General features: G+C 33.8%; 3 protein-coding genes across 3 annotated transcripts; 2 read left to right on the forward strand and 1 right to left on the reverse strand.

The window, feature by feature from the left end:
* LOC109330491 (eukaryotic peptide chain release factor GTP-binding subunit ERF3A-like) lies at positions 707-9025 on the forward strand. Its single transcript, XM_019564685.1, has 19 exons — positions 707-848; positions 1756-1797; positions 1920-1994; positions 2737-2787; positions 2934-3026; positions 3620-3731; positions 4582-4627; positions 4758-4829; positions 5061-5123; positions 5246-5400; positions 5502-5566; positions 6112-6262; positions 6439-6544; positions 6653-6788; positions 7441-7505; positions 7601-7765; positions 7995-8067; positions 8187-8246; positions 8717-9025. Exons 1-18 carry the CDS (start codon positions 845-847, stop codon positions 8222-8224), a joined length of 1512 nt encoding a protein of 503 aa, XP_019420230.1. The 5' UTR covers positions 707-844; the 3' UTR covers positions 8225-8246; positions 8717-9025.
* LOC109330518 lies at positions 10500-13677 on the forward strand. Its single transcript, XM_019564731.1, has 4 exons — positions 10500-10779; positions 11387-11569; positions 11798-11857; positions 13261-13677. The coding sequence occupies exons 1-4, from the start codon at positions 10531-10533 to the stop codon at positions 13546-13548; spliced, it is 780 nt and encodes a 259-aa protein (XP_019420276.1). The 5' UTR covers positions 10500-10530; the 3' UTR covers positions 13549-13677.
* On the reverse strand, positions 15736-19301 carry LOC109330877 (protein DETOXIFICATION 16-like). The gene is made up of 8 exons (XM_019565147.1): positions 19086-19301; positions 17928-18472; positions 17748-17834; positions 17533-17589; positions 17141-17379; positions 16081-16199; positions 15904-15990; positions 15736-15807 (listed from the first exon to the last, which is right to left on the reverse strand). Exons 1-8 carry the CDS (start codon positions 19281-19283, stop codon positions 15736-15738), a joined length of 1404 nt encoding a protein of 467 aa, XP_019420692.1. The 5' UTR covers positions 19284-19301.

A 19642-nucleotide genomic window follows, 5' to 3' on the forward strand; every position in this document is an offset into this window, starting at 1 on the left:
AATGGTTAACAATTGTTTTGCCTTTAAAAATTACTCCATCCATAATGGTTAACAATTGTTTTGCCTTTATATATTGTTATAGATATTTAACTCATTAGTGACTTATGATGCAAGTTGATACTAGTGCATTGGTTAACAATTTTTAATCAAATTTTATATACAAATTTAAAAAATGATGATTATATCTTAACTAATTTATAATTAATTAATCAATAGTAAAGTTATACATACACAATTAGAATTTAACTTAATTATACTCATTACAATTATTTAAAATATTACCCATTATATCCTTTGTAGTCTTGATGTATTATATGTGTAACATCTATGTACGACTAGTGTAAAGCTTTATATATAATTATCATATCGTTCATTATTTATTTGAATTACTTTCTTTAAAAAATCAATAATAATAAAAAGTGAATAATGAATGATATTTTTCTCATATATAATCTTTGACAACATATTAAAACTTTAATCATAATTAAAATTTAATAATAGCATAAAAAAGTATAAATATAATTAACTATATTGGATAAGTCTCCAAAACTAACAAGGCTAATAATTCAAAATTTATGTGAATAACAATTAAGATGATAGTATGAAAAAAATAAAAGATATGTCTCCACCCCATTAGAAAAGAGTATCAAAGAAAGAAGTAAAGAAGGGTTTATGAGTGAATGAGTGATCAAAGTTAAAACATAACACAGAGATAATACTAATACTGTGTTCTCTTGTTGGGACTCCAAAACCCTCACCCTCGCCCAAACCCAAACCCAAACCCAAACCCAAACCCTTCTTCTTCTTCGCTCCACGCACCACAATCGCATTCTCTATTCACACCATGGGTACGTTCTCTTCATTTTACCTTTTTCTTTCCACTTACCTTCATATTTTTTTTCTCCTGCTTATGTTCAATCCCTTCACTCTTTTAATCAATTTTAGATCTTCATGTTCCACGTTTTTTTTGCTCTTTTCTGATCTGTGACGCGCTTTTGTTAATTTTATCGATCGGTGTAATATTAGAGAAACGATAGTTTTTATTTTATTTTTGGTTTTGTTACTGCTGACATTGAATTCCTTAAGCGTGTAAATTGATGCGTTTGTAGTGAGTTTATTGAGCTCATGCTTGTGATGTTACAATTTCTACTTTCCTATCCTGCTTATGAATTTGTCGTGCAAATTTGTGTGCTTTGTAGTAATAGGGTTAGTCTGTTTAAGTTTTTTTTACCACAAAAAAGTGATTATTTTCATAAAAAAGTCACGTCTAGGCTAGTATTTACACATTTGTTTGGTTGGTTTTGTGACAAAAAAGTAATCACAGATGAATAAAAAAAAACTGAAATTAAATTTTTTTGAGAAGCTATATTGTTCTGCTTTTAAAAAATCACTTTTGTAAAATTAGTTTTCTAGAATCACTTCTTTTTTAAGCTTAATCAAATGGGCTTTTGCTATGTGTTGTGTTATATTGCATCGTCACAGCTCAGTTTTATTAGCATCTAGTAAGTGAATTTTTATGGAACAAAAACTGATTTGTGTGTTATGGTGCTTGTCTTTATTAGGGTAGTAGCTTAGTTAAATTTAATCCGATCCTTTTAGATTCCATTCATATTGAAGAAAAAAAGTATAGTTTATCTTTTTAAAAAAATAATTATTGGTTTTCCTGAATCAAACAAAGGAGACCATATTTTTAGGTTTTTAGTAACTTTGGGAGTTGTAGGAAAATCTTTATGTTTGTTTTGTTTTGATTGGTAGATCTTGAGGAGGAGATCCGTTCATTACAGCTTGACTCAGCAGGTAATCCAAAGTCCTATTGATTTTTGTGTCTTTATTCTTTCACCTTGTATCCTGGTTCTGTATTTTTGTACCACTTTTATTAATATTTCTATTTATCTAATCTCGCTTGTGGTAAAAAACAGAAGAAAGTAATGGGGTGGTAAATCCGGAGGATGTAAAGCCAGAAGAAGTTGATAAATCTGCTAAGATAGATGAAGGTTGGTAGTAAGGAAGTGGCATTCTGTGTTTTCCTACCCGTTCTATTTTTTGTTTTTATTTTATCTGAAAGCAAATGTAATTAATGACTAATGTCAAAAAGTGGACCATAATAATACTTAATGCCCTTTGCCATGTTTCTGTCCGTTTTTTCTTATTCTTTTTGCTCTCATTTGCTAACTCTACTTTTGTCTGAAGTATTTTTTTGGATAACAATTTGCTTCTGCTTCTTTAGTGCATGTGTATATGCTCCATAAAGTAGAAAGTTATTTTCATCTTTTCCTTGTAAAATCTTGTACTTAAGATGAGTGTTAGTATATTTTTGGTTATATCAGTGGATCCAATTTATGATTTGCTTTATCATACCTGTTTGATTTGTTGCCACTGGAGATATTGGTTGCCTATTATTGATAATGTTAGGAATTTCATGTATTTAACTACTTTGTCTTTCGTTTGGCACAAAATGCAACCTTTTATCCTTGGACTTCTCTAACCTTCCCTGTGCCCCCTCCTTTCAAAAGTGATGAAGTAATTATTGCATATAGCAAATAGCAGTTAAGTCTTAATAGATTACTTGAACTTGGAGAAGTGAAGAATGTGCAGGTTCTATGTTCTTTGGCGATTGTTTTATTGGTTGCTTGCTGTCTATTTTGCTACCTCACTGCGATATTAATAGAATAATAGTATGAATCGATGATGGAGTTTGGAGAGCATCATATAAAGGTTTAACTTTGGTGGTTTCAGATCCAAAGCAGGAGGTTCAACCACAACTTGTCCAGGCTGATGAGCCAAAAGGTAATTGGATATGTATTTAGTTTTCAAGTATGTCATTATGTACATATTATCCATTTAGACTCCTGTTCCAAAATTGGATAGCTCATTGCCAATAAAAATATTAACATCCATTTTCTTGTGGCCTCTCCCTTGATTTTGATGTGTAGTGAAAGTTAAGGAAACTCCTCCCGTGCAAGATGAAAAAGATGATATAGAGATGAAGAAAAGACACGTGAATGTTGTATTCATTGGTCACGTCGGTAAGTTAATGAACTCCACATAGTTCCTTCAATGGTATAAGGGTTACTGGGGTTCCCTTTTGTCCTTTTTTCAGCTTTGATGATCATTCAAAAGGTGACAATTATGGTCGTTCATGTATATCATGTGCCCTATATGATCAAGGGTCCATTCAGATGCTTATTGTTTTTCAATGTCCTGAGTATTAGACGTTGATCATGGACTATTAGAGGAGTTACCTGTGTTGCTTCTGCTTCGTGTCTGCTAATTTTTTTTGCCTTTCAAAACAGGAAGAAAAGAAGGTTCCTTGGACTTTGATGATGCTTTTGCCCTATTTATTGTTCATGTAGTGATTGAAATATATTCTCTAAATGTCTAAGTTTGATTTTGTGTTTATATGGTGGTGACTGGTGCACTTGACTGAGGATTAATCTATAGTTCATTAGCTATTCTACTATTGTACTATTGTATTATTCTGGGGTTTAAGAGTAGCCTTCTTCTAACGGTTTATATGTTGGGTTCCCATGTTCATTCAGTATATTCAGTTGAACCTTCATCTTTTTATGTTAAAATTAGTTGTTTTAACATTAATTTATTATTGTGTTCCTTGCTCTAGATGCTGGTAAGTCTACAACTGGAGGCCAAATACTTTTCCTCAGTGGTCAGGTTGATGAACGAACTATCCAAAAATATGAGAAAGAAGCCAAGGACAAAAGTCGAGAAAGCTGGTTAGTTCATTTCCCTTATTTCTTGATTGAAGATGTTATCTATGTTCCAATGCTGCTTTGCTGACTCATCATTTGGTTTCCGCAACTTAGGGTCTTAACATCTTATAGTTTTCTTCAGTCTATTAAACGACACGAGATTGAATTAGCCTGGCTAAAAAAGGTGTAGATCTTGTGTTGGTAATTGCTGAATCTGTTCATATAGTGTAACAAAGTCATGATTACCTTCATTTTTTAGCATATGATAAGTTTCAAGTTGCTCTGTCTTCATTCTCTATTAAGTGGATAGTATCTGTCAATTAGAATGTCCAAGAGTTTTTAGCCCTTTGGTTTTTAAGGTTCGGCAGTCCCAGGACAACATATAAACTGTTGTATGTCAGAATGATGGGGTTTCTCAGTTTGTCACGATGAGCTTTATGTATTACCTAGTTAGCATGTTTGGTTTGGATGAGATTTGGATGAACTTTTTCATTATGTACTTTTTTCTTTTCTTGCATTGGATTATAAATTTAAACTAGCAGAATAGATAATTCAAGTTTCAGATATTTTATTGTTATTAGCTATTGCTATTGGTATTGAGGCAGAGTAACTCTGATACTTACAGATTTGGTAGTGTTATGTATGTTTTTCAATGCTGATTAGCTTTTATGTTTTACATAATTTGTATATTTTATTTACTTAACTGTGTCGGGTTGAGGTGCTCAAACTTTGAAAAGTTGGAGTGTGTCTGATTAGGTTTTCAACTTATTATAATTGTTGTTAATAGGAGTATTTCTTTTTAGGCTGGGGGTGGGATTATTAGTTAGTTCATACAAATCTATATCAAATTAATAATTTGAAATTTATATGCTAGGTATATGGCTTATATAATGGACACAAATGAAGAAGAGAGGGCAAAGGTATGCATGATTTTTCTGATAAAATATATTTGGTTAATTCCATCCCATTTTATGTAGTTTTTTTTCCTCCTTGTTTATCACATGAATTTGCTTAGAACTCATAATTTGGATAAAAATGTGTTAATTGCAGGGGAAAACTGTTGAAGTCGGAAGAGCACATTTTGAGACAGAGAAAACAAGGTTCACAATTTTGGATGCTCCTGTGAGTATCTTTCTTGCATGATTCTTCTCAGATCTGTTTTCAATAATCAACACCATGGAGATGCATTTTAATTGTCTATTACTCTTTTGTTTTGAGTTACATAGAGGGATTTCTTTATTAACAATTCTTCCGTTGCTTCAATTGATGTTGAAAAGTATCTTTCAAGATAATTCAAATCATTTTATGGTGTGATGAGGAAATATTTGATATTGAATTACAATGCTTATGCAGGGTCACAAAAGCTACGTTCCTAACATGATCAGTGGTGCATCTCAAGCTGATATTGGAGTGTTGGTTTGTTAATCTATGACATCTCACTCTTTGTTTCTTGATCATCCGTAGCTACATCTCGACAAGCATTTAATGATTTAACCGTCATATTGTCTATGTGCCTGTCTTTTGTACCAATTAATCAGGTAATTTCTGCTCGGAAGGGAGAATTTGAAACTGGATATGAGAAAGGTGGACAGACTCGTGAACATGTCCAGCTTGCAAAAACGTTGGGTGTGGCTAAGCTGATTGTTGTTGTTAATAAAATGGATGAGCCTACAGTGCAGTGGTCAAAAGAAAGGTGTGCGCACTCTCTCATACACCCACTGGCATTGTCTTTTTCGTCCTTTTCTTCTCTTATCTTTGATTTTAATGAGGTTCCTGCTGTTGGTTTCTGACTAGGTATGATGAAATTGAGTCAAAGATGATTCCATTTCTGAAGCAATCAGGATACAATGTGAAGAAAGGTATGTGCCTTTTATTTATTTGAAAATAAATCGGTGTTTTTGCATTTGCCATTTTAGTTAATTTGAAATTTGTTTATTTCTATTTTAGGTTGATGACCTAAATGTATGATTTGTAGTGTGTGGATCATGTTTTCACATCGAGAAAATGTTGTCTATATAATTGTGAACATGATGAGGACGAGAGACTGTTATTGTTCACCATTCATAATTTCTTGTTCTCATTTAGAGCTAAGCAGGTTAGAGATCTGGGTATTATGTTTTCGTTAGATTCAGAGGATGAGTTGAACCTAGAGTATGGAATAAACAGCAGCCTGTTTGGTTTTAGGAAAGTGGGGGTTGATTTTGAACGTGTTCAGGATGTGCAAAGATTTTTTCTTCTACAAACCATCTCTATGGTTTAGGCTTTGAAAAGCTTATGGAAGTGGACATGAGAAAGCCTTATTTTGCAAATTATTCGTAACAATAGTTTCATATTTTATAGATTGCTCTCCCCAGTTTAATGGATTGTGGAGGTGAAGTCATTTTACTAATATTTCATTTACCAGATGTCCTGTTTTTACCAATATCTGGATTGAATGGTGCAAACTTACAAACGAGAATGGATAGAAGCATTTGTCCTTGGTGGGATGGTCCTTGCTTATTTGAAGCCCTTGATTCTGTTGAACTTCCAACACGAGATCCCCAAGCTGCATTCAGGTATTGCGTTTCTGAACATTTGGTCGCTTTTGTTATTCTCCCAGAGTCATCTGTATTGTGTATTTTATTTTTATTATTTTTAGACTCCTGCACCTTGCCGGAAAAGGTTTCATTGTTGTTGTTGTGTTATTTTTAAACTTCAATAGCCCTAAGATTGAACTTCTGACTTTATGTAGGATGCCTATAATTGACAAATTCAAAGACATGGGGACTGTTGTTATGGGCAAAGTGGAATCTGGCACTGTTCGTGAGGGGGATTCTTTGTTGGTCATGCCAAATAAGGTAATTGATTTTCTGGGTTGTTGTGAGATCTGTCCCTGCCTTCTTTCTTCTGCTGTTTTCTTGCTTTTCTATATGTGAAATGGGTGACAACCACACCTTGATTTGCAGGATCACGTAAAAGTTGTTGCTATATTTATTGATGAAGATCGGGTTAAACGTGCTGGACCTGGAGAAAATTTACGGATTAGATTATCTGGTGTTGAAGATGAAGACATATTATCTGGGTTTGTCCTGTCTTGCGTTGGTATGGATTTTTTTCAATTTTAAATTTTGATTGGATATAATAGATGTGATGTAGCGATTATGCATTCTAAAACATACTCTTTTATATTGAAATTTTACTAGAAAGGCGTTCTAGAATATAACTACACAGGCAATTTAAGTGCAATGTGTGAAACCTGGTTTCTGTCTTTAGGTTAGTTTCTTTTTTCTGCCTCTGGTTTCAAAAGGATACCTGTAGTATGGCATAAAATGTTGCCTCAAATAATTTTACCTCGCAGTTTTAATTCTGAAAGAGGGTGAGCCTTGGTGCAACGGTAAGGTTTTTTCTTAGTGACCAAGGGGTAACGGTTTCAAATCCTGGAAACAGTCTCCGAACTTGTAGGGTAAGGTTGCTTACATATACCCTCCCCAGAGCCCACTATATGGGAGCCTCATGCACTGGGCTGCCCTACACTAGTTTTAATTCCAAGCAAATTGAATTCAATTTTCGTTGGAATGGGAACCTGTGCTATATATAAAGGTGGGTTTTTGAAAAATTGGTTGAATCATAGATAGTATTAAAAGATTGGTGACAACATAGACCTAGTCAATTAAATATTGAGATTGCCTTGCCTTTTTTTCATGCACATGCTGTTGGTGTTTTAATGTGATTTTTGTATTTGTCCCTTTTGCAGAAAGTCCAATACCAGCTGTTACCGAGTTTGTTGCTCAGTTGCAGATCCTTGAATTGTTAGACAATGTATGTATCCCTTATTTTTTTCTGTCTGCGTTTGGATCTTAGCTTTAGTTTCTGTGTTAATCAAGGATATTAACATATTTTATTAAAAATTGTAGGCTATTTTTACTGCTGGTTACAAGGCTATTCTGCACATCCACTCTGTAGTTGAAGAGTGTGAGATTGTTGACCTCTTACATCAAATTGATCCAAAGACAAGGAAACCTATTAAAAAGAAAGTTCTCTTTGTGAAGAGTGGAGCTGGTGTTGTGTGCCGGGTTCAGGTACATTTTATTGCCTTGTGAATTTGCAAGCTGAATTTTTTACATTGCTGTATTGCTGTACATGGGCTTCCCAGTCCCCTGAAAAGTTTTACTTCATGGTTTTGCGGAATGATTCTTGTATCTTAAATAGAGAGGAATTTGTTGTTAATGGTAGTCTGGCTTTCATATCTATTCAGTATTATTAGTTATGCAAGTTAAGCTTCATCTTGTTTTGGAAATGTACTGTCAGGTTAGCAACACAATATGCATAGAGACATTCTCTCGTTTCCCACAACTTGGGAGGTTTACTCTTCGCACTGAAGGTAAGACTTAAGAAATGTTTTCTTTGTCTTACAAATGTGTTTCTGCTATATATATATGTGTGTGTGTGTGTGTGTGTTTGTGTGTATGTTGGCGCTATATGCTTTACTCTGTTCTGCAGGGAAAACTATTGCAGTGGGAAAAGTTACTGGTCTGTGAGTTTGAACATTTTTGACTTGAGGTAAAGAATATTTCAAGCGCGTTGCCATGCTTGTCTTTCTTTTCATGGTCAACTTTGTAATACTTTTCAACTCTTCATAGTATCTGATATTCCGTGTTCCTCTCGCAAATACTGCTTGAATATCCTGATACATTCTTGATCAGTTGAATCAGTTCTGTATAGTACCTTTTCCACAGTCTTTTGTATGTAAACAAATGTGAGCATGTGGAAATTTGACTTGTAAAATGGCTTACAAATGGTTGGACTGCAAATATCAAATATTTGGCATTGATAACAACATTTTTTAGTTTTCACTTTTTCCTGTATAAATATGAGAACATGAAACAAAATGGAAACAAGATGAGATAATTCTTAATAAAAAAAGAACGTTTTTATGAACCCTCTAAATTTTCAGTTTTCATTTCTGGTTCTCGCCTTTGTTTTTACAAATTAGCCATATTTTTATTCCAAGAGCTTTCTTGTTTGGACAGGAAGGGGATCCTGCACAACAAATGGAGTTTGCAGCTTTGATGCATATAATTGACAGCATCCAAATTTGTAATATGTTCATTTGGGTGTCCATTTTTGCATTTACTTTGGGGTAATTTATTCAAAGAAGTGCTATTTGTTGCTGCTGGTACCAATGTTCTTTGATATGTTGCATTCGGCTTTCCAAGGCCTGGTTGCTTTTGTATTTTGGGATGACAGGTTTGTTATGTGTCACCCATTCCAAGTGTGTTACTTGATATATAAATTGAAATGGATGAGTTTGAATCAATCCACTTAATTAGTTGTGGAAATATGATGACTACTTATATTCTAGCATAACAGCAATTAAACAAATCTAGTTACATTTGGCTTGTATGTTTACTTTGATATTGCTGTGATTCTTTTTTACTGTCCTTTATGGAACTTCAGAGAATTGGGAATTTACAAATTGGATTTATCTTCCTATGGTTGTGTGTGGCTAGTCCAAATTGGTAATTCGGTTCTCTTTGAGGCTTATTGTACCCATGAATAAAATCATTTATTCATCAAGTATTCAGTTGGGGTTTGTTTTGTGCAGACTTTCTTATTAACATTAAGTTGGCTGGAAACCAGTTGAGCGAGTTGACTTAATTCAGTTCGACTTGGATTGACTCAGTTAAGTTTTGAGCTGAGTTGAATGCAAATGATTTTTTTTAGTTGAAGAGTGTCTCAATTAAAGTTTGGTTCGATTGATTTATGATTCAAATTTATCAATTTAAATAATAAATTGAGTTTGAGGGAATGTTCGGTTGACTGACAATATTATATCAACTCTACTTTAACTTGAAATACACATCCCATACAATACTGTACGGCCAACTTTAAATAGGTGTGAGCTTTGATGTGAGAGTCTATTATTTGGAAACTCAATTGTTTTTACTAACAATCAAACCTTAAAAACAGTGATTTTCTTCCCTTCATTTTGTTGAAGTATTGAAAATTCAATTTATTATACTGAAATATAGATGTGAAAAATGGATCTATGGTACATTATAATAATTATACTGATTATGTAAATATATTATATTGGCTAAAATTGGTTAAAAATTTATTATATCTGTTGATCCCATTTAAATTCTACCAGTTATACTAGTTTGTTTTCATTTCAAATTACAATTTTTTTTATAAAAGTGGAATAATTTTGACGAGGAAATTAATCAAAAGGCTAATACATTTGTTTATACTTTTCAAATATAACTATCATACAAATATAACTATCATAAAGTTACATTTTTGTTTTAATAAATGATATAAATAAAAATATGTATGACACTTTTTATTCTTTCAACATTAATATTATACTAACATATAGAGTGAGGATTCACTTACTTTAAAAGTAAGTTTTTTAAACTTATTTTTCATCATAACCATCTCAATTCTAGGGGTATGTAACGGTTTAGATCTAAACACTAATTTAAACTATTAGATTTTCCTAGAATTGATAACTAGGATGAAAAGTAAATTTAAAAAACTTACTCTTGGAGTACATGATCCATATTCATATATATATATATATATATATATATATAATATAAATATTTTCAAATAGAAAGACCTGTTTAACATTATGAGTATTTTTTAATTAAGCACCACTACATCTATCCATTTTTTGGGATTAAAAACCTTCCTTCTAAATTTTCTGTTGCTATTTATAATTTTACATAATAATGATAAGTTATCACTTATAACAATACCGAAATTTAAGGACCACATGAACATTGAAAGATGATAAAAAATGGTTCAAAAATGAAAGATATATTATTATCTGCATTTGGAAATGGCAACAATGAACTCACAAATATCACTATCTCATGCATTCTCCCTATCTTCCTTCCATTGCTGTTTCTCAAATCCATATCCATTTATATCCTTTAAGCCTCTGAATGTAACTCCTCTTAGAGGAACAAACTTTAACTTTGTTAAAATTTCCACTGAAAGAACAAGAATCAGAGCAACCCTTGATGACATTGAAAGTGACCAACTTTCCTCAAACCCACTTCTTGTTGAGGATGATAATTCCAAAAAGGTATGCTTTTTCCTTTGTATTCATTTGGGTTCCCATTGAATTTTCAAGGTTTTGTTTGGTTTCTTAGAATATGTTGAAATGTTTAATATGCTAAGGGGCCGTTTGGAAGAGGTCCTTATTTGGGCTCTGTATAATAGATTATGAAAATAAGCTTTTTTTTTGTTATTCCAAAATAGCTTATTAAATAAGCAATTAAGTAGTTATCCAAACGCATCCTAAATCTTCAGCTCAGTGTTTCTACTTTTATGTTTTGGACCTGAAATTTCAAGTATCTTTCATGATGAAAATTTGGTGCATTTTAGTAAGGGATTCTTCTCCTTTTTTGACTTTTGATTTGAGCTCAAGTTTTGACATATTTAAGTGTTTTTTTGTGTGTTTTGATTTCAATTTCGGGGGCGTTTGGAAGAGCTTATGATAATAGTTTAACCTTAGGAAAATAGCTTAATCTTATGAAGATAGGTAATGTCCTTTTATAAGCTTGTTTTAGCTCTTATAATAGAAGATAAACATTTTTTAGATTATTTAAAAAAAGCTTATTGAATATGTGCTTAATTAAGTTGTTTACCAGATGCCCCATTAATTTGATTTTGTTGCTATATTTTCTTAGGAAATAGAGGAAAGTGTGAAAGTGCTAAAAATTGCAGCTAAGACTAGAAAGGTAGCAGCAGAGGAGGTTCTTTCTGCACTATCTATCATTGAGAAAGCAAAAATTGATCCTTCTGGTTTTCTTGAAACCCTTGGAGGAAAGGAATCCCCTGGGAGGACCTGGATGCTAATTTTTACTGCTCAGGTTAACATATTGCTATCACTTTTTTATTTTTGGTCTAAGCATACTAATCGTCAGTGTTACTAATACCGTACCGGTCATCAAACTGGTCAGGGTATATGGTGGTATAGCGGTTCAACCGGTGGTTCATTAATTAAACCGCATACCGGTAAACTTTGATATACATAAATACTATACTAACATTAGCGACTTTGACTATAATGCTTACTATAACTTTGTGCTGAATTTCAGAAACAATATAAAGGTGGTCGATATTTTCCTCTCACAGCCGTGCAGAGATTTGATGCTGCTGTAAGTCTATCATATGATCCTATCTACATTTTCCAATATATATAGCAAAAAGATTAAAAGAACCCTTCATCTATTTATCAAGAAGCTTTCGAGTTTCAACCTCTTGTGTTATTTGAGTTTTGAACTGAAGATGTTTCTAGCTGGAAAAGCAAGAGAGGTGATGGTACAATTATAATTGATGTTAAGAAAAGGTACTAGATAATGAGAGTTATTTTTTGTACCCTTGTTCCTATTTTGAAATATTTTCTGGACCCTCCTCTTAAGTAATGTGATATGGCTTTATATATACACTTGATAAATAAGCTCTTTGGACATGATTGTATTGTTCTGTCCTCCATGAACTTATTTTCCAATCAATGCCCAGTATTCATTGCTGACATGAAATTATTCGATTGCATATATCAACTATCAAGCATGTTTTTGTTACATGTCTTGGTTTATAAAAGCATATTTATGTGAAGCATCACTGATTGCATAGTGGGGTTTCTCTTAACTTAAACATAAAGAGAACATATGAATCACTAGGGGTGAAGACATTTTGATATTGTATCATTGTAGAACACCCAATTCCCATGCCTAATGTTAGTTAGGGGCTAATTCAATTCGAAGGCTAATATTAAAATTCAGTTTATTAATGACGGAAGAAATAATAAATCTTAAGACTTGTGATAGAAATGTACCTATTTAGAAGGAAATTTGAGCACACAACCTTAAGACCAGTTATTCTTTATGGTAATGAAAGCTATGCAATAAAGTGCGAACAAGAGCATAAGATGGGGGAATGTTGTGTTTGATGAGTGGGCATACATGAAAAGATAGATTGTGAATGAATGTATTAGAGGGAAAATAGTGGTGAAACCTATTGAGGAAAATGGTGGAGTTTTGCCTAAGATAACCATGTGAGAAAATTACCAATAGAAGGCCCAATTAGAATAGTTGATCACATAGAGGTATAGTCCTGAAACTATAAGGAGGGGAACACTGGATAAGATCTAGGTGAAATCATTAGGAAAGGATGGATTTAGACCTAAATAGCCACTCTGAAGATTTGGTTTTTGATAAAACCAGGTAGTATCATTTGATCTATGTGGCCGACTCCACCTAGTAATAAATAGACTTTGACTTTTGTTGCAGTTTAGGAAGGACCAAATAGAGAACTATTAACTTTTCATTGAATGTGGTGATGTAGCTACTTTAATCATTTCAATATAAGGTTGTGAGGATTCAGATGAAATTGTACTATTTCTTGATTCCCTCCTTTCTCCTTTTTATGCAAGCAGAGTCATGCGCCGTTGTTCGCCAAATCATCGAATTATATCTAAAATGTCCATTGAGATAGGCTTGGGTCATTTTCTGATTGCTTCTGTCTGTCAGAATATTAAGTTATCTTTATGAATTGTCAGGCAAAGAGGATCGAAAATGGCGTATATCTTGGACCCATTGGACAGCTAACATTTGAAGGCAAACTCTCATGGAAAAAGAGAATACTAGCTTTCATTTTTGAGAACCTTAGAATAAAAGTTGGACCTTTGCAATCTCTACAGATCAGCCTTGGAGAAAAGGAAGAGAAGGAACCAAGCACTAAGGATCCATTCTTCATCTGGTTTTATGTTGATGAAGAAATAGCTGTTGCTCGAGGTCGGAGCGGAGGCACTGCGTTTTGGTGTCGATGTCAACGTGTCAATACTTGATTTTTTTAACTCCCTTTTAAGATTTATGGGAAGAAAGATTCCTTACATAACTGTAAGCAGTTGAAGTTGGTTGTATACTGTATAGTTGCATACAAAAAATGCAGGAAACTTAAATATGTATTTTGAGTTAAAGAACTAATTTCTTTTCAGGTGGATGACTACCTTTCCAACAAGTGTTGCTATAAGGAATTGAACATTTAACTTTTTAGTCCATCTGAGGATCAGTGAGGTCTTATATTATTAGACCAACGTCTGGTTGGTCATTTGAATGTTGTATTTGGGATTATGTATGTTTATCTCTATTCCTCATTCACTTTTTTTGTCATATAATATTATTTCAAAAGTACAATACAAACCTTGTCTGAAATATTTCATGATGAGAGAAAGTTTTAAGGGTAATCAACTCCAAAAGTTAAGAACTGACTTAGGAATCCAGTTTTATATAGGATTTAGTGGTATGAATTTAAAAAAAATATGATTATATATTTTTAAACTGAATTATTACCAGATTCAGTGCAAAAGTATTTAAGATAGTAAAAGTGAACTATGAACCCCAAGTAATATTTCTTTTTTCGTCTTATCAGCTATTATATCTCTTTCTCCTCTTGTTATAAAAACAACTCACTTTTAAATAAAAGCAACTAATCATGACAAGAGGTAGCTGCAATGACTAGGATGTGTAGATAAGAATTTCTCACTTGCACCTGCAATTGAACTTTCTACTACACATATATTTTCACACTTCTTCCTATACATTTTTTAGACATACTTTATAATCATCAATCAAAAAACTTCTACTTTGGAAACAAAAATGAACAAATAATCAATGGTTATAAAGTAGGTGGCAATAAGGGTATGAGATGATTATTTTCCAAATAATATTGTGAGATCATCATAACTTGCTAATTACAATCCTTGGCATAATTAGCAATGGAATGGTCTTACAAATTACTTTACACAAGTTTGACATCTGGATTCCTCATAGTTTTGAGCAACAATTCTTGAGGAAATTCTCTATAATAAGTCCTACCCCTTAACCAATGCTTGCTACCCTTTATTCCCTGCATTTCCCAAACCACATGCAACAAACCATTACATATCAGTTAATCTCTGCTTCTCATTATCCCATGCATACTTTTTCGTGCCATTCCTTACCTTAAAACCTCCAACATGCATGCTTGTTACCTTGAACCTTTTCTCCACTTTTGTGTCAGCACTTGTTGCATGAATAAGCACCACTACAGGCCCTCCAACTGCTTTATAAAGCCTCATTGAGTCCCTTTAGTTGGACAACCAATATCACTGTAACTTGTTCTGGTTCAACATCAGAAATTGCATTAAGGTGCATTTGTTTGAGATTATTTCTCAAAGAATCACTTATTGTTTTGAATCTTTTTTTTACTTGTAAGATTTCTGTGTATGTTTGGCTAAGGTTTTTTCAATAATCAGATTCCTGATTATAGTCAAAAGCTACTTTGTATGGCCTCTGATTATAATGAACAGATTTTCGAGTAAAAATTGATCATTTTGATCAAACAGAAATGGTTTCCACTTCTAACCAAAATCTACAAAAGGTTGGACATTTTTTACAATCTAAACCATTTTTTAAAGATTAAGCAAACAGGCTCTTACTGTTATAGCAATTGATATGGGTGAAAAAAGATTCAGCCATTTCCAAGGGTGATAAAGAAGCTCTAGACACCAATTGATAGGGGAGTTATAGAAAGAAATTGAAGAATTGAGAAAACAATTAGCAGAGTTTGTAAGAGGAAGAAATAAATTTGAACTATCAAAGTATAAAACATGACTTAAGTGATTACAATTCAAAAATGAAAAAGCTAACTAACTAACTTGTCATAGAAGCTGCTTATAGACTAGCTTGTACATTTGTGGGAATAAGAGAATGACACAGTTATAACTGCCTCTTAGCTAACATGACAGCTAACATTAACTTTCTGCTTCTGGGGTAAGCTTGCATATATCTATCCTCCTCATACCCCACAAAGAGTACATTTGCGAGTTGAATTGTGGAGGAGAAAGAAGAGAAATGGAAGACTTCAGAGCTATGAAATACACTAGTGAGATGACTCTGAAGCCTTCCCTCCCATTTCTTTCCTTCAAACAACCAACTTACAAATGGACTCTTAGTGGAAGCTTCATGCACTGGGCCGCCCTTTTTCTTACTCCTCACAGAAGAGCCCTATGAATAGTAGTTGCTGAGATGGTTGAGTTGTCAACTCTGCTTTGAGCTTTCCTTGCCTAATAAAGAAAAATAGACAAGTAAATGTAATAACATGACTGTGTTGCTAAGAAGAGTGATGAACCAAAGTCAGCATATAAGTTGAAATGACTTACTTCTTCCTCCCAAATAGTTCTAATAGTTATAGCAATGTAAAATATCACTTGCACAATAAATGCAGAGATGATCCCCAACCACAGACCCTGCTTGAAACAAAAGAATGACGTTGATACCTACAAGGGAAAAAGTAACACAAGCCAGATACAGCAATAGTTATAGAAACAATTTTTTACCTTGGCTTTCATGTGTGCAACAAATGCTAAAGTAACAGCACAAGGAACACCAACAAGATAAAATGAACCAAGATTCACATAGGCACCAATCTTCTGCCAACCGCATCCTACAAGAATGCCTGGTTGCATTGCAGACACAGAAATTGAAATGGTAAGTTAGTGAGTTACATCATCCCAAAGATTCCAATTGCGGACCACATCACGTGATGTGGCCACAATATTGAGGTCGCAGTGACTGTCACAACCACGCCACATCACAATTGTGGTATGACACCAAATTACAATGATGCGGCTGCATTAGGCTGCAATGCAACCGCATCGGATCGCATTAGGCCACATCGGACTGCATCAAATTCGGAAATATTTTTTAATCACAAAATAATTCACACGCGCAATCTGCATCGCAACGGCTACAATAACCACAATCGCAGTAGCCACAACTGTGACTCCAATTTAAAACACTATCATCCTATGTGTAACACAGATAATTGAAGAGGTAGGTTCAGTGTGGTACACTTTGTCCTGCATTACATAACTTGGATGTGTTTTTGGGTCACCAGATTAGGACTAATAATTGTTTTGGTCTGTTAGCCTTACAACCTCTTAGCCTTATAATCATTATTTACAAACGAATGGTTTCCCCATCTCCTAGTTGATATCTTTCACTAGAGGAAAGGAAAATGTTTTTTGTACAACTGGATTGGAAAACTCACATAAATACCATATATCTACGAATGTGAGTATCCAGGTACCCTCGTAGTTCAAGGTTAGGTAAACTGTACATAGATGTGAGATATGTGTCCAATGAGGTGTCAAATGTAGCTATAAAACAATGGAGTTTGGAAAGGAAAATGTTTTTCTGTATAGATGGGTTAGACACCTAGTATAAACACAATATATTAATGTGAGTGTGAGTAAGTATCGAGGTAACCGATATTTCGAGTTGGAGTATACAGCATGTAAATATGAAAGAAGGGGTGAACTGAGGTATCAAATCTAGTTTTACAAATAATGGATTTGCCATAGGAAATAAGATATCTGCATTGAATGTGAGGAATACCTGAAAGTGTACTTTGTATACCATCTAGGAAGCTGGACATGGCCATGGTTGGCATCATGGTTGACACATATTTGATTACTTCTTTGTCATTACTATAAACATGTCCCCATGCATTCCGCAGTAGAATCATGGTTGAAACTAAAAGGACGCCTTCAATGACGGCAATAGATAACACCACACGAACTGCTAGACTTGCAGCTTGTGGATTTCCAGCCCCTAGTTCATTGGAGACCCGCGTGCTGTGAAGTAAAGGAACAAATCATCAAATTCAGTTACACATATCGAACTCCAGTTTCGTGCTAAAGACTCTACGCACTGCTTTGATTTATGGAACATAAACTTAGGTACATAAATTCAAAGGACAAGTATTTGATTATGTGAGCATAAAATACCTTATAGCAGCAGTGAATCCAAATGGTATCATCCATGCTAGACCAAATGTATTAAGGCTGGAATGGTCATAAAAAGTAGGGGGAAAAAGTTAGATACATATAAATAAGGGATAGTATGATACACCACAAGTAAAGAAACATATCTGTCACATATGCAAATGCATTTAAGAACATTTTTAGTGTTTATGTGTGTTTGTGTAGTTTCAGTTACTAACCATATCGAAAGCACTGAAGTTTCTAATGCTGGGTTAGGAAGAAGACCAGACAAGAGAACCATCAGTTCAAATGTCCAAGCTTTCATGCTGTTCAAGGTTGATGTCAAAAAAGTAAAAAACATGCTGCATCAGAACTCTGAAGAATATATTTCTAGCAAGTTATCGAGTTCAAAAAATTACCAAAGCATGAGTGCGGAAGGAACCGCGAGTTTAAGGAAGTCAAGAACATTGTTTAGGGTCATCCATGAAAAGCCTGTCCATGATTGTTTGCAAGAAGGAGATAACTTTACATACAGAGAAATCAACAGAAGATTCAGCCAATAAGATATAGAATTGGATAATGCTGCTCCTCTAGTTCCAAGGCTAGATTTGAATACCAAAAACCAACACAGAAGAATGTGGGCCAAGGTTGTAATTCCAGAGGTTAGAACCATTGGAAACACAATGTTTTGAGTTTGCAAGAACTTGAGAATGCACTGAAGAAGACCATATGCAAATAAACTTGGAATCATGTAAAGGGCATATGAGCCAGCTTCCTTGGATATGGCTTTGTCTTGGTGCATAGCAACTAGAATTGGCTCTGTGTTTGCCCAGATTATGGCAAGGAATACACTTATGACTGAAACAACAAGCATGGATCTCTGCATGTGTATGCCAAGCATATGGTACTGTCCTGCCCCATATGATTGACCACAAAATGTGTCCAGTGCACTAGCCAATCCCATCTGATATGAAACATGAACTAATATAACATTTCTTATACACAAAACCCATTACTATATTAATCACAAATGTCTGACTTAAGAGTGTATCCAACCATGCAACTTATTGGAGCAAACTATGATCGGTGAGTCTCTAACTACTGGGGAGTAAGGGTGGAAACAGGTGAGAAGGGTGAGAAGAGTGGAGAGTCACAAGTGAGACACCACGTCTTAAGACAAAACCTTAAGACATTAATTCCATGAGTCCTTTTCACTTATAAACTCTTTCACTTCTTCTCTCATATCCAATATGGGACTTCACACTCGAATAAACCCAACACAATATGGACCATTCCACTTCATTTTATGCCAGCTTTTTTTTCTGTCCTAATATCAACTCTTAAAAAGTTCATTATAAAAAAATACATTTTTTATGCTTCATAACATGTTTTTTTTATTTGGAGTGAGGCCTTTAACTTAGTCTGTGGGAGTCATATAAACATTGTGCAAGAGCCAGACTAGGTGGTTCATCAGTTTTTACATTATTATTTTTAATGGAGACTTTGTTGTGAAGAATTATGGAATTCAATATGTGGTACTTAGACTAAACAAGAGAACCATGTAACACTGAACCTACCAATAAGGTGAAGCCAGTAACTGATGCAAAGGAAGTGGCAATGGAAGCACCTGAAAGAGGAAGTGTACCAAGATGACCAACAAACATGACAGAAATAGTTTGAAGACTGTACTGAAGAATACCAACCGAGGAGAGAGGCAGTGCTAGCCATAGCTGTCTTTTCACTTCTTCCATTACTTCCTCTCTCTCAATTCTCATATTTTCTTTCTCCTTTACACTTTCCTTGTTAAAGAAAGAAGCAAAGTGTATCAGATTAGTAGTAGCAATAACAGCACATTGTTAGTGTATCCTTCCTCTTTTGCTCACCGCCACCACCGTCACCCTTCTTGGGTACCATTTTTTTTTTCATTATTCACCCATCCTTTCATATTTTGGATTAATGATATATCTTCTTACAAAATTCTGATACATATCTTCCGACCCAAGAAAGTGCCATATCTACATCATTATTCGTAAACTAATTATTAATATAATTGTTGCTTTTATATTGATTAGAATGATTTATGAGAGGATAATATTTTTTATATTTTTTATGTTCAGTGATTCAATTTAATATA

The sequence above is a fragment of the Lupinus angustifolius genome, chromosome LG17, assembly GCF_001865875.1.
Source record: "Lupinus angustifolius cultivar Tanjil chromosome LG17, LupAngTanjil_v1.0, whole genome shotgun sequence".
NCBI classification, from domain to species: Eukaryota; Viridiplantae; Streptophyta; class Magnoliopsida; order Fabales; family Fabaceae; genus Lupinus; species Lupinus angustifolius.